This window comes from Excalfactoria chinensis, chromosome 18 (assembly GCF_039878825.1).
Source record: "Excalfactoria chinensis isolate bCotChi1 chromosome 18, bCotChi1.hap2, whole genome shotgun sequence".
Lineage (NCBI taxonomy): Eukaryota > Metazoa > Chordata > Aves > Galliformes > Phasianidae > Excalfactoria > Excalfactoria chinensis.
Genome location: NC_092842.1, coordinates 1,082,576 through 1,103,569, shown reverse-complemented (window position 1 = coordinate 1,103,569; position 20,994 = coordinate 1,082,576). Strand labels below are relative to the sequence as shown.

At 54.0% G+C, this 20,994-nt stretch overlaps 2 protein-coding genes across 6 annotated transcripts in view; both read right to left on the bottom strand.

The window, feature by feature from the left end:
• Positions 1 to 652: 652 nt before the first annotated feature.
• TPRN (taperin) lies at positions 653 to 11,058 on the bottom strand. 2 transcript variants are annotated; one of them, XM_072352448.1, is made up of 4 exons: positions 8,979 to 11,058; positions 2,724 to 2,907; positions 2,161 to 2,288; positions 653 to 1,826 (listed from the first exon to the last, which is right to left on the bottom strand). In XM_072352448.1, exons 1-4 carry the CDS (start codon positions 10,965 to 10,967, stop codon positions 1,764 to 1,766), a joined length of 2,364 nt encoding a protein of 787 aa, XP_072208549.1. In that variant the 5' UTR covers positions 10,968 to 11,058; the 3' UTR covers positions 653 to 1,763. The 2 variants fall into 2 exon arrangements, with proteins under 2 accessions (XP_072208549.1, XP_072208550.1); XM_072352449.1 differs by having other exon boundaries at positions 2,161 to 2,285.
• Positions 11,059 to 17,201: 6,143 nt separating this feature from the next.
• NSMF (NMDA receptor synaptonuclear signaling and neuronal migration factor) overlaps positions 17,202 to 20,994 on the bottom strand; it is a 30,269-nt gene continuing 26,476 nt past the window's right edge. For all 4 annotated transcript variants that reach the window (XM_072352504.1, XM_072352502.1, XM_072352499.1 and 1 more), the window contains 3 exons: positions 20,190 to 20,292; positions 19,714 to 19,789; positions 17,202 to 18,008 (listed from right to left, as the gene is read on the bottom strand). In XM_072352504.1, the coding sequence (XP_072208605.1) occupies positions 17,911 to 18,008; positions 19,714 to 19,789; positions 20,190 to 20,292 (277 nt within the window). In that variant the 3' untranslated portion in view covers positions 17,202 to 17,910. The remainder of the gene's footprint in view (positions 18,009 to 19,713; positions 19,790 to 20,189; positions 20,293 to 20,994) is intronic.

The window sequence follows — 20,994 nt, the reverse complement described above, 5'->3', positions numbered from 1 at the left end:
AGCCAGGGAGCCTGCGAGCACCTCAAAGCAAACCCCTGGACAAAAGCATTCCTAAAGCTGTTCTTCAGCCTGGCCAGGCCCCTTGGTGGGGGGCAGCTGCTGTTGTGGTACGAGGATGCCACCATGAATAAAAGCGTGTCGCAGGAGTATCTTTTCCTTTCAGAAGCATTGTGGTATTAGAGAGCTGCTGGATGTCAGCTCCTCCCAGCAGTGCAGCAGAGCAACATGGGCCTGTCCTGGCTTGGGAAGGTGAGGGCACAAAGCTCCTCCAGTGGGATCAGCACCCACAGCAGCACTGCAGTTGGCTGAAGGCAGCAGAGCAGCCTGTGGGATATCGGTCAGCATCCCTCATTGGCCCACAGCAGAACAAAGCCAGGACAGGCAGCTCTGTGTGCACCACTTACACATTTGTTACGCTGCAGCTCAAGAGCCGGGGCTGCCATAAGCTCACAGCCCGAGTTTTCCACAGTCCAAGATGTAAAAAGGTATAAAGAACATTTTCAGACCATAGATCAGTGTCAGCTCAGCTATATGCCTATATGTCATACACAAGCCAATAAAACCCAAACATCACCAAAAGATGGCAGCCTGGTCCTTCAGACAGAGCCACGCGTGGGGGACCGCCCCTTTCACAAAGCCCAGAGAGGCCGTGTCTGTTCCAACTGCATCTCTTTTAATCCCAGAAGTACAAATCACATTAGCAGCAGTGTTCAGTCTTTTCCAGAGTGCAATTTTGACCCTGAGTGTACAGTCGTAGAAAATTTAAATGGAAGAGTCGAGGAGATTCCTTTGCATATTGGCTGCATCAAACAATTACAACAGAACTATAAAAATACTAGAAAAATAAATCATATTCCTTGTTCAAGTTCTGCAGAAGGAAGGAGTGAAATGATCCTCCTGTGCTTTGCATAGGGAAGCAGAGTGAGCAAGGCAAGAAGCAAGTCTCCCCACCACCTAAGACACATCAGTCTCAGGCCTGGCACCATTAGATGCCAAAACAGAACAAAGAGGAACAGGCAAACAAGCACAATTAGCAGTTAGTGGAGCCTGCAGAGCACAAGCAGTTACAGAGAGATCAAAGCTATGGCCAACGTTTGGGAACCCTCACAAGGCTCAAGTCGGACTGGGTGCTTCCTGCTGTCAGTGCAAAAGTGACACCTAAAACTGAAGGCATTTATTCCCCTCCCCATCACCTACACAGTGCATTCAGCTTCCTTCACAAGAGCTTAACTGGCATGTAAATTCCATGACAGTTGGTGAAATGAGACCCAAAAACACAACGAGAACAACCCATCAATCCTCAGTTCTTCCAACCACTGCAACCTGGCTGTCAGAACCACTCAGTGAGCCCAGCCACCTGCCCACAGCTTTCTTCACTGGGGCCTCTCGTGAGAGAAGTGTTACAAATGCTGTCCAGGCCCCACTCAGCACTTGGATGAGCAGAGTCATAAGCACTGAGAGAATCTACATCTATCCTGGGGTTACACATTGCTTTAAGATACCTGTCTAATCAACAGCTGATCTTGAACAAGGAATATGCAAGGCCACAGGGAGAATAAACCATACGCATTAAAAAAACCCAGTTGTTTAGGTCCCGGAACCCAGTGCAAATATTCTCCAAAGATGTCCAATGGCATCTAGTCCACCCTTGGCATCAGGATGCTGTGAAGACTGTGATGAGGGAGGGACCCAGGCGGTGGTTTCTGTGGTGCACTGCCAGGCTCTGCCCAGCAGCTGCTGCTGCAGGCTCAGGGATGGAGCAATCAGAAGTACAGAGCTGGCTCACTGCTGAAGTCGGAGAGTCCGCCCTTCTCAGCTGGGGTGAGCTGTGGAGAAAGCAGAGTCGAAATGGAATCGTCACCAAACCAAAAGCAAACGAGGACCCACGCCTCTGGGTAGTGAGGGCTGTGGTGGCACCTTGCCTGGGGTTAATGAGTTCATGAATTCCCCTCCAGAAGTGCCGTGCAGCACAAAGAGGGCCAGCTGCCTTACGACTGCCTTACACACACACGAGGCAGGGCAGCTGGTGGCAGTGGGAGTTGGCATGAACCTCCTCTCACCGCCCAGGAGACACGTTCTGGAGAAGGCAGACCCTGTCCCACCTGCTGTCCAGAAGGAGAGCAGCCCACGACAAAGCCAGAAACTGCTCTGAAGCCTCACCATGACTTGGTTCCCATGGGAATCAGCTTCCTTCAGGAGGGGTCCCTTGGCAGGCATCTCCTCATACTTCTGCTCCTGCCACTCGCTGAACTTCACAGAGTGCTTTGGGGTGTAGCTGGATAGATCTGCTGCAAGGACAAAGCTGACGTGAATGTCTCTCACCACCCCAAAGGGAAGAGGGGTCATAATTCTGGCAGGAACAAGATGGGAGCTGCCCACCTGCGGGACGCACAAGGAACCTGTCCCTGCTGCAGGTACAAGCCTATGTCATGCTCTCCAGTGGCTGTCAGTTTCCCTGCCCAGAGCTGCTAGCAGACACTGCAGCATCACCAACCCTCTGAGCACAAAGGGCACTTGGAAGTTCTACATGTTTTCAGTTTCACTGCATCTCATGCAAGAGAGGTCTGGGAGTTCCCTGATCTGCTTTCAAACTCTGTCCCCACTAAAACCAATTCTGCTGTCATGTCACCTCTGCTAACATTTCCAGGGGCACATAACAGCTGTAAGCAACACAGACAGGGTCAGACACCACCAATAACCCCGCGGTACCTGCCCTCACCCACCTGGGTTAGCTGCATTGGGATGCAAAACGCTGTTTGGGCGTGGAATGTGAAAGGGACGAGATTTGTCCTCTGTTTCAGAAGCATGTCCTTCCTCTTCCTCCTCTTCCTCCTCTTCCGCCAGTGAGCTCTCCGATGGGTACTCAAACATGGTCTGCAAACTCGTCTCATTGAAAGAGATCTTCATCTAGACAACAGCAAAGGAGAAGTCCTCATGACTTCAGCAATGGTGAAAACTTCATCACACCTGAATAAAAGCAGAAGGCCCGACTTCCCCAGAGCAGAAAGGCCAAACCCAGACACAGTAACTCCAGATGTAGTCTTTCCAGGTTCAGAGCTGTCCTAATCATTACCTACAGCTCTCAAGATCTGGTTACAATCAATTCACCTTTCCTGAGCAGGTGGAGCTGAAATTCAGCCTGCTGACACCAACAAAAACAGAGGTCAAGGAAAAGCGTTTAAGCTCTTTGTAAGTACACCAAGAAAATAAACACCAAGGAGCAGAGAAGAACTGCTGATGCCAGCACACAACACAGACAAACAAGGAGGATAAGCCTGCCAGGAATACGTTTAAGCCAAAAATAGGGGAGTATCTAGCCAATGCGGATCAGGGCTCAGGACCAGCTGCCTAAAAGGGTGTTTTGATCCCCTTACTTCTAACTGCATTTAAAACTGAGCTAATAGGGTTACGAACAGAATTAAAGGGCAGGATCGGTCTTGCTTCATTCTGTAGGTTCTCATCCTGTGCAATGAGCAGTAGGAAGGAGATGCAGCACAGCTGCCCTGTGTGCCGCACTTTGCTTTGCATACAAAGCACACCCCGGGCTGAGGAGCAGCAGCTGGTCCTAAGCAGCCCTGCATGGGGTGATCCCATTTCAGAGGAGGGGGCTGCAGTGAGACGTCCCTGTGCTGGAGCACCCAAGGGCTGCTCCCCAGGCTTCACCCCATTGCTGACCTACATGCTCCCTGGCCCGAGGCAGCAGCGATGGCTCACAATGTGTCTCTTTGTGGGGCCAAGCGGTGCTGCCAGGCTGCGGGATGGAGCTGCTGAGCCATCCAAGCCTGGGAGATAGAGCTCAGTTTTTTCTCTTTTTCTGCTAACAGAAGGAAAGCTGTAAGAAATTGAGCTTTGAGGCCCGTCAGGGCTACAGCTGTGCATGGGGCAAGGGCAGAAAGCAGCCCCACCCCACAGCAAGGCCCCAGTTCCCCCAGCACCCAAAGACAGCGGGCCTGAATCCAAGCAGCTCCCATCTGCCCACAGCCAACACCAGGTCCCTGCCACGCTCTAGGAGACAAAGCTGAACCCATTCAGCTGCAGCAGCGCCGGCCCCAAACCACACCAGCCAGTCTGCGTGGATACCCCACTCCTACGCACCACAGAAGGGCCCTGCTGCCATAGAGCTCTCAAGGACGCACCCTGGCAAAGCAAACAGCGGAGAAACAGCTTATTGTGAGACTGGGAAGCAGCTGGGAATAACAAATTGGAAACTCAGTAACAGCAGCCCTGGCTTTGCAGGAACATAAAAGCACCGTGTTTGTTTCTTTAGGAGGAAAACACGTCCCAAGAGCCAGTGCTGTTCAGGGGTGGAAAACTGCGGCCTTCAGCTGGGGGTGTTTGCAGGGATTTAGCAGTATTTGCTCAGTGGAATGCTTTATGCAGAGCTGTGTCACATAACCAGAGTCCAGCCCCAGCCGTGCACCTACACAGGAATGCTCCCAGCAATTGGAGCCGCACCAGGAAGAATCAAGCTGTTTTTTTGGGGAGCACTGTGCTGTTGAGCCACTGGGCTCTTGTTGCCATAGCAAAAATCATTTATTTATTTGCTAGGATTTGAGCAGTAATGAGTAATAGAGTACTCAGGAAAGAGAAGCCAGGGTAAACATCGCCCAGCAAGCCCAATGCTGGTAGTCGTACATGGCTTAGGAACACAAAAAGGAAAAAGAGAAGTCTCTTGTTTTGAGAGATGCTGTCAGGACCAGCCTGCACCCACAGTGCACAGCCAAGAAATAAACATCACCAACCCACAGCCACACCAACAAGGAAGGTCTCAGCTCCCACAGTCAGGGTGAGAAGCCTGAAAGTCTCTGCAGTGAAGGGCAGAGTGCAGCACTGATGGCAGCTCCCAGCACGAGGATATCAGAGCAAACCACAGAGCTCCCGGAGCTGAGGGTGCAGATCAATCTCTGCATTGTGGCTTTTCTCCACTCATCAGCACCACGCTTGGCTGGCACGGCAGAGCCAAAGCAACAGCAGAGCTGCTCCTCTCAGATACTCATCCCCTCTAACCATTCTCCTCCCCGAGCAATGCAATCCTGAAATGACAAAATGAGGGACTGTGCAGCCTCCTGCATCCCCAGGGCAGGCGTGGGCTGCCAGCACGCTGCTGGGTGTGATTTAGAGCAGCTGGTTCAGCAGCTTTTCACGCCTGGTCAGCCAAATGCCTCCTCCTTTCTCAGCAGCAGCAGGAAGGTTCAGGCTGATACCTGCAGGGCGCAGGATTGGACTGAAACCTCAATCGAGCACGAATAAATCAGTATTCTGAAGGAAAATCAACCCGTGCTTCCATACAGCCTTACACTGAGCTTTGCTACATCTTTTTCACTGCAGTGGAAGTCAGCAGCACACATTTTACAGGAGACAAGAGGCCATGAAACCCAGCCTGACCATGCTCACAAGCTTAGCAGGCGGCGGCATTCCAAAGCTGCACCCTTCCACAGGAACTGCAGTTTCTCACCCAGCCCTGCAGTCAGTGATCTATACAATCTCATGCAACAGTTTCCTCTCTGAAACTGGGAGATAAAAGCTCTTTGGGAAGGTCACCCATTCCAGAAGAGCTTATCAACGTGCCTATACTTGTCCTGAAACACAACCATGTGCCAGCCCAACTGGTGAATAACCCCAGGCACACCAACTATGCATGGCTGCAAGCTCTGCAGTAGCCTCAACACATCAACAAGGAACTGGCTGTCATTCTAGAGAAGACAAGGAGCATCTGTACATCTAAAGCCTTTCCTTGGAACAAGAAGGAGGGGTTTTTCTTTGGAATTCCCTAGGGATGGAGTAGACAAGACACGGCTCCTCTATCAGATTAACCCCATACTGCTCTGGCTGCAGCCCTCCAGGTGTGCTCCGAAAGGACAGATGGCATTTTTCTGTCACTCTGTACAGCTCTGCTGGCTGTTGAACCTTCCGTTCACTTGATCTCTTGATTTCTGAGATGTGTTTTCCAACAGCAACACTCGGTTTTACTCGATGACCAACTGCAGAACTGAGTCACTGAACAGAGCCAGAAACACCAAGGGTTGAGAGCAAAGCACATCAGGGCAGCACTGTGCTGCTGGCAAAGGGGAGACCGCCTCCAGGACTGCATCCCAGCTCCCAACCACCAGGCAAAACAAGAAAGTCTCCATTTACAAGGCAACCCACAAAGGCGGCCCTGTGTAATCAATATGCTGAAGCACATGGTAGACAGGAGCAATGCATGGAGATTCGAAATATTAAACTCCTCACACAAGACATGGGGAAGTTTCAAATTCCTGCTGAGAAAGAACGGGGCAGGGATGGACATCCCCGGAGCATCACAGGGCACACAGCTCTTCTTTAACTCTTCCTTTCACCACGGCAGCCAAGGAGAGCTCCCAGTGCCCAACTGGCCACAGGCACAAAGCAGCGATTCACCAAAGGAGCCCTTCGTCCCTTTGCCCATCTGCACGCAGAGCCACAGCCTTCCACAGCTCAACAAGGAATCCATGCACTGCTCAGCCCGTAGGGGTCAGCCAGCTCTCCCTGCATGGGATGTATCTGAATGCACAAAGAGAGCAGGCAAAACCACGGTGCAATCAGTGCCAGGGCCTGGCGCCTTCTCTAACAGCACTTCCCAGGATGCTTACAAAGTCTCTCGGCATGACAGACCCTTCAGTGTGACTTCCCGCACAGCCATCCAGAGCACAAAGCACTCCAAACCTCTCACGTTCTGGGGCCGGGCTGAGCCCTGGGCACATCCCACCAGCTTCTGATTTGCTTTTACTGTAGCTCTGGTGCCCCGTTTGTCTCACACGAGATGGGTGGAAGTGAGCTGCAGGACCGCAGGAGCAGCTCAGCACAGGGTGAGGCTTTGGAGAACCCCAGATTGCAACAGCCCTCCCACTGCTGAGGAGATGAACGTGACTCATGTGCTCCATTGGTACTGGGCTGGTACCACAGAAGCAGCGTTTGGAGGCGCTGGCAGGCAGCAAGTAAACAGAAAACAACATAGCCACGCACAATGCACCCAGTCCAGCCTGCCGGGTGCTTCAGGCTCTAAGCACTGCAGCCTTCAGCCATCCGGTGCACAGTTAGAAAGGGGTGGTTCTGCTCACACCGAGACCGTCTCTGCTGGGGAGGGCCCCACGCTGAGCACAGACATGCAGAAACTCTCTGAGCAGAAATCACCACGGCTGACCTCACCTACCAACAATCCAGCACATTCCTTCAGATACATCCTACAGCCCCTCCTTCAAGGCAGCACTCGCAGTGCCACCAGCACAGCACAGGCATGGGAAATGGAAAATGGTAAGGCACGGGGCTCTCCAAAAAGGTAAATAAAAACAAAAAAGCCTGAAGCCAGATAGCTCACTCCTGGGCTCCCCACTGGACCCAGCAGCTGGCCGTCCTCCTCCAGCGCTCACTGCAACACTCCAGCCACATCACACAGAACCTCAGATCCCTACCACGCTGACAGCCCCAGGTGAGTTACTTTGGCAGGTAACCAAGGACGGCTTCCTGTCAACCAAAGCCAAATTTTATCCTCAGAGATCCAACAGATCCACACCCTGCAGAAAGGCCTTTCCTTCCACCTGGGGCTATTGACAGGCTGATGGCTCCTCGCTTCCGCTGCCATAAGAGAGGATGGAGATGAGCACTGAACAGAGGTCACAGCCACGCTCTGCATCCTCTCCCCAGTGCCCCATTTAGAACAAGGGTCAGCAGGTCTCCTCCCATCCCTGTGCACGTATCCTGTCCTCACTGCTGAGCTGACAACTCAGCCAGCTTCTTCCGCAGCCACTGCACCGCTGCACCTGCACTGATGGTGGTACAGAATGGCCACAGAGCAGAGGGACAGACCTACATGGCCCTGGGACAGACCTGCAGGAGGAGCGCTCAGCCTCCTGCCTGAACAGGCAGCCCACTCCCCACTTACAGCACAACAGGGCTCTGCCCTCCTCGGTCCCACACAACCCCATGTTCCCCATCACAGCTCTGTGACTGCCTGTCCCACCTCAGCAGCTCGAGCTGCCTCTACTCAAGAGCTGGGACAGCTTTTCCATTCCTCTTGTGCTTCCACCCCCCCCCCGGTCCCAGCTGGAGCAGACAGCCCCACAAACAGTCACTGCACTCAGTGGGGATGGGTGGCTCAATGGCCCAATGGGGACAGCACACAAATGTTTGCTCCTGCCCAGCTCAGACCAAAACCGAAAAGCCCAACATAGCTACAAAACACAACTCATGTTTTTGGCCGGTTGCCTTGACGACACACAGCGATCTCTTGGGAAGAGACCAAGGAATGCGCTCTCATGCAAGCTCCTTCCTTTTCAGGCATCACCACTCAGCCTCATTATCCAGAGTAAAAGCCACAAACATCCTCTGGGTTAAGAGTAAACAGAACTCTTTCCATCTGCCACAGCATCCCGCAGATACCAGACAGAGTCAGGCCATGCCCTGTGCAGGGAAAGGAGCGGGCACAAAACCCAGGAGCTGCCACAGCAAGGTCAAAACTCACCCTGACACTCACTCAGTTTAGGAAACTCGGAGCAATGGGTGAACCCTGCAGCTCTGAGAGCTGAGCAGCTGCTGTCCCACGGAGCAGACAGGTGGCACAATCCCATCAGGGGGAGTTAAGTCAGCGCTCATCTCTTTCTGCCTAATAGAGACCTAATCCCCGAGCCTCTATCAATAGGGCCCTAATCCGGGGAAGGCAGCAGCGTGGCACTGTGCAATGCCAGTGATCCCGGGGAGCTCAGAGCACACAGTGAGGGCTGAGGGACAGCCACAGCCATGCACCCGCACAGCTCCCCTCCACCTCCTGCCTCCCCCAACCTGCTCACGTTCTGTCTCCGTATCTCCCAGTACAGATCGCAGGGAAGCCCTGCAGTTACCACCGAGCGCATCCCACTCTGTGCTGCCCACCTCCCTGCCCAGCAGCTCTGCAAGAAGACACACCAAGAGCAGTGAGGAGCAACTTTGGGCCCCCCACCCATAGTGGTGCCCCAGGCCATTACCTTCTTGCGGCGGGAGCCCGTCTTGCTCATGCAGGACCTCTCGAGGGCCAGATACCCGCCGATCACCTCGATCTCGTTCACCGTGGGGTAGCGCTTTTTGTGGGACGTTCCCACCTGGGGCCCATCGGCGTTCTCTACAGCTTTGCTTCTTCCTTTGCTTTCCTCATCCTCCTCCTCTTCCTCCCGCTGAGGCCTCCCACCAGCCTCACTAAGACCTTGTGGCCCCGAGGTGCCGGGCTTCCTTTTGGGCACCACGGTGAAGGTGTTACCTCCCCGCTGGTGGAGCCCAGGGGAGTGCGATCTGTAGAGGGGCACGGAGGAAATGTCCATCCCCAGCTCAGGGCCGGTTCCTCCGGGCTGATCCAAGTTCTCTGTCCTCGCAGCCCTCGGGGAGAGCTCCCCGTCCGGCTCCACAATGTCATCGATGTAAGTCACAGGTACCGACGGATCCAGAGGCGCCGGCGGGGAAGCGATGGGCTCTTCCTGCTCCGCAGCGGAAACCCGCGGGGGCTCCTGCTGGACCTTCTGCTGCGGGGATGGCGGCGGTGGCCCCGTCCTGTTGCTCTGGGCTGCAGGCAGAGCTGTGCCACCATCCCGGCGGGGCACAAAGAGGAAGGAGTTGCGTGAATTCAGGCGCAGCTTGGCCAAGGCCTGAGCCTGCAGGTCGTGAGCAGGGATGGCAGCCAGGTCAGGCTTGGGGGCAGGATGGATCTCAAAGGAGCCCCCGGCCCGGGGGGCGGACGCGGAGAGCGGCTGGGTGGCACTGGGGGCCAGACTGGCACTGGGTGGGGGTGATGCAGCCACTTCAACCTCCTCCGGCTTTGGCCTCCTGGCGTTGGCAGCGCTGGTGGATGGCACTGGCAGCCCTTTGGGCGGCACGCTCCGGGCGGTGGGCTCGGGGACACGGCTGGGAGGGGGTGGCTCGGGGACACGGCTGGGAGGGGGGGGTTCGGGGACACGGCTGGGAGGGGGGGGCTCGGGGACGCGGCTGGGAGGGGGGAGGCCCCGGGGGGTCACGGTGAAGGAGTTGGAGCCGATCTTATGGAGGAAGCAGTTGGCCTGGGGAGCTGCGGCTTTGGATGCACCCATCGGGGCAGCGGGAGAGATGGGGACCGCCGGCGGGGTCGCAGCCTTGGGGGACGCCGGGACCGCCTGGGGACCCGCGGGCTGGGGGCGGACCGGTAGCGGCTGGGGGGCCGCAGCACCGGGGGAGGCCGGGGCGGCCTTCGGGACCGAGGGGCGGGGGGAGGTGGGCGCCGCCTTGGGGGGAGCCGAGGAGCGCGGGGAGCCCGGAGCCGCCGGAGGGGGAGCGGCCCCGGCCCGGGGGGCGACGGCGGCGGCCCCGGACGGCGCTTCCCCGCCCCGGCGGCGGCGGCCCCGCGGTCGCTGCCCGAACTTCTCCAGCAGACGGCTGACGGTGCCCGGCTCGGCGGCCTCGGGAGGCTCCGGCGCTTCGGCCGCCTCGTAGACCAGGACCCGGTCGGCGCGGATCTCGGCGACGGCGGCTCCCCGGCGGGCCAGCAGCTCCCGCAGCGGGTCGGCTCGGCGCGGGGGGGACGAGGCCGGCGGCTCCCGGCGGCGCCCGGACAGCGCTTCCCCGTCGGCGAAGCAGGCGGCGGCGTCGGGCTGCGACTCGATGATGAGGATGTTGTCGGCGCGGATGGTGCGGATGCCCGGCACGGCGCTGTACAGCTCCAGCAGCTGCTGCAGCGGCCGCGCCGCCTCGGGGCCGTGTCCGGGCAGCCCCTGCCGCAGCCGCCGCCGTTCGCTCTCCAGCCGCATGAAGGGGTTCTCGCGCAGCGGGCCCAAGCTCTCGGCCACCACCAGCCGCTCGCCCGTCCCTGCCGGGCCCCGACCCGCCGCGGGCTCCGTCTCTCCGGCGGCCGCCCCGGCCAGCTTGGCCCGCTTCCGCTCCAGGATCTCCCTCTTCCAGGCGGGCTGCGCCCGCGGTCCGGCCCCGAGCGGCGGCGGCGGCTCCGCGCTGCTCATGGCGGCGGCTCTCAGGGCACTGCCGCGCCGCGGCCGCCGCCTCCTCCTCCTCCTCCTCCCGCCGCACCTGAGCCGGGCTCTGCGCAGCGCCGCCCCCGGGCTGTTCTGCGGGGCGGGAGGGCAGCGCGTCCCCGGGCGGAGCGGAGGGCGCTCCCTGCGGCGGGGCGGGGCGGCGCCGCCCGGAGTTGGGGCCGCCTTCGTCGCATGGCGCGGGTCGTATCGGGGCACGCGGGGATGCGGGGATCTCTATTCCCATGCGACAGCAATAGGGTGAGAGGGGACGGCCTTCAGTTACAGCACGCGAGGTGCGGGTTGGATGCTAGGAAGGAGTTCTTCTCGGAAGAGTGGCGGTGCAGCAGAACAGACTGTCTGAGGCACGGAGAAGAGCATCGCCAGCGCTGCGCTTCCAGGCAGTGCCTGTTATCAGCCGCCACCACGTTTCATTGGGAAGCCCATGTGAGCAGGAAGCAATCTGGAGCTCAGGGCTTTCCGTGCCTCAGATAACAGTGTTTGTGTGCTGCAATCCCCAGCCTGGGAGGCACGGAGGAGATCGGCACGCGGTGACGTGAACAACCTTTGCCCAGAACCGCTCAGTCCCGGCCTGCTCGGGCGTTACGGAGCCGCACCCCAGCACGGCATGGGCGCTTCACCCTGCAGATACAGCCCTGCTTACTGGAAGGAGCGTTGCATCCTGCTGATAAGGCTCCCACCTTTGCACTACTGAGCCCAAACGGAGCCATTTGTGCACCTCCAGCCATACCTGGAAACGAGTGGCTGCTGGAACTTTATTGCCAGCGTTGCCATTGTGCTGCAAAGGGTACAACGTCCACCTCTGGCTGCGTGCGCAAGCCCGACTCGATGGAAGGGAGCAGCTCCTTGCAGTTCAGCTTTAATAACACGAGGCCGGTTTAAAGTTTGCACACTCAGTGCCGTCCTGCACTGCAGCCCTCGCAGTGTCCCACAGCAGTGCCCAGGGTTGGGCACCAGGACAGGGCAGCAGGCGGTGACGTTTCCCTGCGTCGGGTGACTCATGGCTCAGGCACTCACAGAGCCAACAATGTGCCTTTGTACTGCTGGATTTCTCTTTCATGGTCTTGTCTCTGTTGGGTTTTCAGCCCGTGTAAAGCCCACAAATCCTGAAATAATGAATCCCACGGTTGGTCTGCACCTGGCACAAAGGAAACGTCTCCCTTTGCAGGGACCGAAGCTGACATCTGGTGGTTTTGCTGTGAGCCTTCCTGCCTTGATGGAAAAAACGCGGCCATTATTCAATTCCTCCCCTGCCAGCCCAGATTGTGGGGCCTTCTATCATAGTTCCCATCAACTGCCTTTGTTCCAGCCGAGCCTGAAACAGCGTGAGGGACTGGAAAGTGAAACTTGGCCAACTATTGAATGCCCTGGAGCTGATCCCCATCGCTGCATTTACACCCATGGGTTCTGCCAGAGCAGCAGCTGAGCGCTCTTACTAAGAGGCTCCCGGGGATCCCATTCAGCTCTCATATCCTGGCACGAAAACAAACAGTGACAAAACCCAGGTGTGCCAATGGCAGGGGACAGGAGCGGGACTGTGTGATGGCAGAGTGCCACCGTGCAGCAGGGCACGAGCTTACAGCATCCCAGCAGCACAGCTGCATGGCTGCGCAGGGATGCAGTGGGTGTACAACACGTCAGTGCCGGGCCCACACCCAGCAGCTGGCACTGATAGGATGCACGGGGACAAGCCCAGGTGCAGCCAGGTGTGGAGGGAGCAGGGAGGGAGCTGGGCCAGCAGGACTCAGCCATGCATGACTTTCCCCTCCTTGCCCTTTGTTATGGGGCAGTGTGAAAATCCACCTGCTCTGCCCTGGGCTTGTCCCCACGTCACCTGCGTGAGGGGAGCAGGAAGAAGGTGAGAGATAAAAATAACCCAGTAATGTCCCACCTTTAAAGCACTGACAGCTTTTGCTTTTCTCCCCAGGGCACGGTGCTCCTGCACAGCTCCGCTCTCTACTTTTCTGCTGCCATTGAGAAGTGCCTGGCGCCGGTTCCTCCCTCCCTGCTGGCTCTGCACACACTTTTGCCAAGTGGCATTTCCTGGGCTTACGAACTCAGCCTGAGAGCAACAAAAGATAAGAAAAAAAGAGAGAAAACCTGCTTTCCCAGAAATGTCGCTTTTTATTAAATCACATCTTAAAACCTAGAAACATCCACGTCATTGAAACCTGCTTATCATACACAAAGCAGCAGATAGGCTTAGAGGAACGCTCCGGGCGGCAGCGGGTTCCTGCATGGCACAGGGCTGCCCCCAGCACAGAGCCAGCCCACAGCCCGGCTGTGCTAACAGCTTCCTTCCTCCTCCCCAAGGAGCAGCCTGCTGGTGTGGGGCCTGCTGAGCTCAGAGGTGGCAAGCTGTGTTTTCCAGCCTCCTTTCAGACTTTTGCCTGCAGCCAGCACAGCCCTCCATCCCGGGTGCTCTCCTGGGGCTGACGTCTCCAACTCCAACCAGCTGAGCAAAGAAGCTGGAAATGGGAACTGCCGCCTGAGCTCTGCAGAAATAGTTGAGATATTAAAAGCATGCTGACCTCCCAGGCCTGCAAGCACGGTTTTTGCTGTGGCTGTTGCTTGGCATTGCAACTGAAGTCGCCCAGTTCCTGGAATAGTGTTGTTAAAGAACAACAGGAAGCACACAGTGGAAAATCTGCGGCCCCTTCGTGCTCACTCGGGTCCAATTCCAGTGCATTTCCTTGTGATGTGGCACACAGAGCTCGCTTGGTTCCTTCAGTCCTCTGCAGCTCAACACCCAATAACAGACATAGCCCTCTCAGCACCACTGCAGTGCCATTCCCCAGTAAGGACCATCCCTGCATACAGCTCATCACACCCACACGCAGCCATGGGAAGCAGATGAGTGTCAGACACACTAAAAGCGATGACAGCAGGGGCAGGGGAGGTGCTGTGCTGGCAGCTTATTGCTGTATGCACTCAGCAGCCCACACTGTGGGCTATGCTGTTAGAAGGGGTACACACACAGCTCTGCTGGCTGGGAACACAGCTGGGCCACTACTGCTGTGATAACCATCAGCTGGTCTGGGTGCAGAGAGCACAGTGCCCATTAAGTAAGCACTGCTGCCTGGCCATCACTGCCTCACAGGGCCCTGGATGCTTCCTATATGTCCTTACCTATTTCAGTTTTAAGGATGCACTAAAATGGAAAAAATGCAGCTTAGTTTCTTTTCAGGGGGATTCTTCACATTTAATATCCATATTTTATAACTTCCATTCTTCCAAGTTTTCCATCTCGATGGGAAGCGCATTGGACAGAATTCACCTTTGAATGAAAGCAGCTGCCAGATCCTATTGCCCTGCTGCCCTGCTGACTGCCCTGCACAATTACCCCAGATAACAGCAATCACTGTCAGGTTCACAGCCATTAAACCACCCATGTGCTCACTCAACTCCAACAAACACAGTTAGCAGGAGGCTGATTTCTCGTCAAACCATAACAGTTTCCAGTTGACTTTGGCTTGCGTTTCCATGCCTGAGAAATAAAACACAATCCCATGAAAGACACAGAAGGGCGCAGATGTTCCGGTTGGTGGGATCACAAACAACCTTATTGTTATAGATGGCTTGGAAGGTGGGATTGGTGCTGGATGTCCCCAGGGAGGATATCTGTGTGACACCTGCCGGGAAGGTCTGCCTGCATCACCAGTTCCAGGGAACATCAGGAAAGCCAACACAGAGTGACTCAGCTCAGCGTGTGGCTGCAGATCTGCTTCCTGCTGCTGGCAGTGGGGCTGCATGGCACAACCTGGCACATCCTCTGCTGCATGGCAACCCGCACCAGTTGCCACAGGGACAGGAAGGATTATTTTCCAATTACAGTCACGTATCGCATCCTGAACCGAAGCACCGTAGGTAAGGTATGTTTGTGCCACTCCTCAACTGGGTTGTGGTGAGTCAAATGTTAATGCAGACAGAGCAGACCGAGCATGCTGTGCACCTCCCAGCACAGCCTGGGCTCAGGATGCCCCCTGCAGCTCTCCCTGTGCTGGGGCTGCTCAGCATCAATGCCTTCTGCCCTTCTGACCGCCCCACTTGTGCTGCCTGGAGGTGATGCAGCCACCTTCAACACTGGGAACAGGAACTCTCAGCCACAGCTCACCCACACAGCAGTGTCCCAAAGCAGCAGCAGCTATTTGCAGAGCGGATGTGTGCCAAGAGCTGGCGATGCAAACACAGCACGGACTGTGATGTTTCTCACCCTATTCTCTGCTGAGTCCTCCTTTCCCCAGCAGCCGACTACAAAATTCAAGAGGTTAAAAGGGGAAGAATTGCTTTTTTCCTACCTAAAAACACTTCAATGACACTATTTGCACAGAAAACATCAGCGCCCCATTGTCTCCCCAGTCACAGCTTTGAGAACGCTTCACCTCGAGCCCAAGGAATGCTACAACAGAAATAAAACGCTCACGTCACAAACATCACAAACTGTGTTGGTTGATTATTGATCTTTGGAAAAGAGAGGAACGTGTTTGCTGTCTGTCATTGCACCGCACTGCAGTCAGCTGCACCAGCAGAGCGGCACGCTCTGCTCCAACACACATCTTCCTACAGAGGTTATGCAAGAAACACCTTTCTACTTTGCAACCCGAGTTCCACAAGCGGTCAATGCTAATAGATACACAATAGTTGTACAGACAAATCACTAAGTGGATACAGAAATGGGCCCTTTCCCAGATACAGAAGGTTTTCAATAGCTCCACAATGCTACATTCATGCTACCAAGTTCACCAAATTGGGACTTTAGAAAAGAAAGAGGAAGAACAAGTTGTCTGTCTGCCGTTAGGAGCGTAACCATAAAAGGGTCACAAAGGGAGAGTTTTGTGTCAGCATTTTAATCCTGCCATGACCACGCTCTAAATAACACATGGCTTTGCTTTCTGAACCTATGGCTCCCACCTCTCACAAGCACCACGCTAAGTAACGGATGGTTGGCATCCATGTGGGTTTTGCTTTTAGATCTGGCATCATCTGCCAAATATTGCAGCCTGTCCCCTTCACTGCAGGTCTGGAAACAAAGCTGGCTCAGGGGCTGGAGCCCAGCAGGCAGAGAAGCAGCTCCAAGCTGTTGGGTTCAATGCATTGCCTTCATGGCTCCAACCTCTCCCTCTCTCCACCTATTCCTCCCTTTACTTACTATAGGTACAGTCTTTCTTCAGAAGCTTTGCTATGAAACTGCTCTAAATGTACAGGGGTCAGCAGTTCCAGCCAGCAGCCAGCCCCCAGGATCACAGCACACACGTCACAGAGGGAAGGAGGACTCTACAGATCAGCACAACTACTGCTTTTTGCAAGTATTTAAAACACGGTTTGTACATATAGTTGCCATCACGTCACAGTCGGACAATTTAGGTCCCAGGAAATCAGGAAAACAATCCCTGTTCACCTCCAGTACATTTTACTTATGTAAGAAATGGAGTGCATCGCCTCCTAGAAGAGCCGGTGACCTGCACAGACTGCAAGTGGCATCCATTTGTCCTCTGGAGAGCTGCAGATGGAGAAAACCAAACCAAAGCCCTCCCAGAATCGTTCCCTGTGCTAAAGGAACAAAAAGTAGATCTATTCCAAAACACATCCTCAAAGAACAAGTACGAATCCGGGCTCTCAAACCTCAGCTGCTGCAACAGAGCCCCTCGTTTGCTTTGTCCTGCACAGGACGGGATGTGAGCAGCTCTGCCCAACAAACAGGTCTTTCTAGCACTGGAAAAGAGGGGATCTATGCACAAACAACTTGCAATCAAGTGAACGGAGGGAAGATTCAACCTCATGCTCCAAACTCGTGCTGAACTCTTCAGGAAGGATCCTGATGCTCTGAACCCAGCCCGGAAAGAGAACTCACCTCTCAATGCATCGCAGAACACTGGCATGAATGATTGCCATGGCTATTAATATCTCATTCATTTTCATATCATAGTGAACCTGGCTGAGGCCTCCCAGCCAGATGCTGCATTACTAACCTAAAATATTTCAGCAAAACTAAAGTCACATAGTTTTGCAAGCAGCAAAATAGTAACAAAGTTGTGTCTAATTGGAGGAGAAATATACATTCGTGAGAGCACATACAACTTGTGCAACACAGCTACTCTGAAAGTAATGAACCAAACCAGGTTAGTCAATGTGGCAGACATGCAGGGTCTGCCAGGTTACGTTAAAACCAAGTTTGCTGGTGATTAAATACGTCTACAGAAGATATATTACCATTCTGAATATATTTTCAAGCAGACCAAAAATACCTCATCTATTGGTTACTGGTGTGTTATTTTTAACTAATTAAATACCAGGAGGGGTTTCACCCTCCTCTCGATAAAAATTGCACTTATTCTCTATTAAACAAAACAAAAAGTTAGACTTCAATTCTATGTTCCAGTATATTCACATTGAAACTGGATCGTCTCGATGTAAGCCTGCAGGAGTGGGTGTAGCAGTCCTTGCTCTCCAAGATCCCCAGGCACAGAAGGTCCCATGAGTACAAAACCCTCTTTTCCTTTCCTCTGTGCTCCGGTCGCTTCTTTGTTGTAGTGCATGGGTAATTTATTTATTTATTTAGTAAGAAAACCTGAGCTTTATAAGTCTTTAAAAGGACCTGGAATCAAATCTGGCCCATTCTGACCCAAAACAGCTCAGTTCTGCAAGGAACTCCATCCTGTCCTCACTTCACACGACTCCTCCTGAGACACCACGGCTCTGACCCGAGGCAGGCGAGGTGCCAAACCCCTTCCCCTCCAGTCTCTCTTGACCCAGGAGACTTTCTTCCCGATCCACTTCCGAGGGCTCCTTCTTCCCTCCCTTTAGCACTGCAGCCTCCTGTAGGGCTCCCTGTGCCAATAAAAGAGTCTCTCTGCAATAGGCATGACTTCTCGGACACTGGTGATCAACAACTTCTTGCAAAGCGTTCTCCAGATCATAAAATGTCATCGTAATCCAATAGTTTCGAATGCTGGCGGGTCTTCCAGAGGCGGTAAAGGCGGAAGTCAAAGTAAGTCTCAATCATTTGCTTACCTGGAGATGAAGCAGAGGGGCTGGGTTACACTGCAGCACAACAGAGAAACGAGACCAAAAGCAAAACAAACCAGCACACCCATATAGATATCCCCGTTTGGAGGACACTGACATGCAGCATGTACCCCAGGGTGTACGAAGGTGCCTGGGAGAAGCAAGCACCTTTTTAGGCATCCTCAAACCCTGAAAGGCTCCTCATAATCCCCTGGCAAGGTTGGTCTGTGGGGTTGGGAGCTGAACACTGTATGTGCCTCCAGACTCAGACCTCTGCACTGACTGCAGAAAGTGCAGCACTAGATAATGGCTCCAATAGGCTGCACCAGGCAGCACTACACTGAGCGTAGAATGTCACACATCAAGAGTCAACTCGCTGTAAAAACTGGGAGCAATCGATGAAATAATTAACACGAAAAGCTTGAAACAAGAACTGTGGGTTTAGGGGGGAAAATGAACATTTACAGGCTGTCCCTGTCTGCAGAGCTCTCTCTGCTCACAGCAATAGGCTCAACAGGACACACTGATGTCAGTTCTGCACCTCGGACTGGAGCTGGGCTCTCGTGAGGTGGCTGCAGGCTGAGCAGACCCTGCACTCAGGACCACCACTGGAAAACACAAGGCACAAACAACCACAGCTCGGGGCTCAAGGAAGAGATTTTCGCTTTTGAGGCCTGATGAAGATTAGTTTCAGATGACTCTGAGAAGGATTAGAGGGGTTACGTTCTTAGTGCGTCCCGGACTGATCAACAGGATAAATTCAGACACAGCCTTCAGCAAAGCCCCCTGGAGGATCAGCTGCTCAAGTGCACACACACAGTCTGCTGCCTTGCCTGCTGGGCTGTACAGAAACATAGGAATTTCCCTACAAGTTGCTTTTTGATACACAAGTACAGGCGTGTTTGCTCGGGTTCCGTGCAACCAAACCATGGCAGGACACACAGGGAATGCTGCACAGCACTGATGTGCTCAGCTCCTGCACACTCCTACTGGGGTAAGAGGGGGCTAAGAATAAGCCAGCAGTGTTGATGCCAGCTGTAAGCAGCACAGGAAGGACTCAACAGCTTACAGCCCAGTGCTGTGCGCCTTCATCTTCCAAAAGAAGGAAGTACTGGGGGGCAGGCAGAGATAAATTAATGAGGGCAACTTCAGAACGGCAGCTGTGAAACTGCAACCAAAAAAAGTGTGCACAAAAGAACAGGAAACAAATCCATACTGCCTTGAAATGTCTTGAGATACGGGGTGGGGAAGAAAAAGAAAGCAAAGTGGGCTGAGGTGTAAAATGGCTGCAATGGGCTCCATCCAAATCACCTGCTACTGAGACAACCTGCTTGGTGGTTGAGTGCTCTGGAGAAGAAACCCCTGCACACCCACAGTTCTGCTCCCATGTCTCCCATGGGCTCCACGCATCCCAGTAAAGTGATGAATCTTCCAAATCCAGCCTGGAGAGCTGCATATTATTTAGGCCATTTGTCCTGGGCAGAGGTTCTGCAGCTTCAGGCACAACAAGCAGAACAGTTAAATTGTGAACAAGGAGGAACTGCTTGGGGAAAGCTCGGCTCAGCAAATGAGCCACACTAAAGGTGATTACAAAGCAAAAAAGATCACGGTAAGGCTTAAGGGAGCTCAAAACTGCTTTGTTGTGAAGATGCCCATGGAAGGAAATAAGCTGATCTGGAAAATACGGTTCTTTGCCCAGAGTAGAAATTACCTTGAGCTGAAAGTTCAAGTGGAGACTCAAAGGCAACCCTATAAGGATTCATTAAGTTTTTCAGATTCTGAAATAGCTGAAAGAAAAACACAGAGGAGTTAGGAGCTGAAAACAGAGATGAACTGTAGGACACCCAGAATTGCTCATCCTTCACCCCCACCTCTAGGAAGCAATCAACTATGTGTCCATTAAATGAAACATCCAGTTCAGAAGTAAATAAATCAAATGCTTTGACTGACTGCTCTCCTAGAGGCTTCAGCACCCATCCCTTCCTGCATGCCAATAACCATTCCCTCTGCCCTCTGGGGGTGGCACAACCCATAGGGTGCTTCAGCCACCAACAACCACCGGTGGGATGGGGTGCAGCATTTTCTACACAGCAGGAGAGGATGTGGCAGCACAGCGGGTCTGCTGCCTCCCTGGGCTTGGTGCTACTCAGCATTCATTCCCAGAGAGGCGACCCACAAAGCTCTTACCTTCTCCCCATTGGGGTTTCCAAGAACATAGCAGCCCATGATGTGAATGATATTTGGTTCAGGGTTGATTTTACTCATCAGACGGCTCAACCTCTTCCAGAAGCTGGAAGAAATGAAAGATGTAGTTCAGAAATTGGTTTCCTCAGGTGCACGTGCACGTGCCTTTTATTGATGGCGTTTGTGCCAGAGCATGAGAACACTGAACAGATGTTGATTTTAATACTCAGCTCTCGTGCCAACAATATTTTGTGTAGGAACAGGCTGGTATATAAGCTCTCCCCCACAACGAAGCACTGTTAGACAAATTACACTTGAGCCAGCACAAGGAAGCAGGCAGCAAAACAGGCAAAGCTTAACTCTCTGCAAGGAAAAGCAAAACTGCCTCAGCAACGTGCTGGACTTTGAGCAGGCTTTGCAGAGACAAATTCCATTTCCCCCTGCATTCAGAAGGGCAGTTATCAGAGACAGCTGTGGGGGAATAGCTTGGATTTCTGCCACTAGTCACCTGCTACGAAAAGCCACCTCAGCTCCTCCCAAGCCCCAGAGGCACGAGGTGCATGTTCTGGTTTCTAGTCAGCACTGCTTTTGTTAAGGGAGGAAATGCCTTTTTCTCTTCCGATAATCTCTAGCCCAGAGACGAACCAAACAGCAGATAAGAGCATAAATCTTCTGCTGACCTGACCCGAAGCTGCACCAGCCCTGGGCTGAGCTTGGTTCTGTCATCTTTCCAGCTCCCCCTCAAGGAGTTGTAAGCTGCCATTTAATTCCCTCCCCAGGTTAAACCATCCCAGCAACCTCTGCCTCT

What these genes read in the sequence shown, in the direction of transcription:
- TPRN (XM_072352448.1), bottom strand. Translation starts at nt 10,967, where the DNA reads ATGAGCAGCGCGGAGCCGCCGCCGCCGCTCGGGGCCGGACCGCGGGCG. An exon ending in CGGGCTCCCGCCGCAAGAAG is followed by an intron (nt 2,908 to 8,978) that starts GTAATGGCCTGG and finishes GCTGTTGTCTAG; the next exon opens with ATGAAGATCTCTTTCAATGA. An exon ending in TCCCAATGCAGCTAACCCAG is followed by an intron (nt 2,289 to 2,723) that starts GTGGGTGAGGGC and finishes TTGTCCTTGCAG; the next exon opens with CAGATCTATCCAGCTACACC.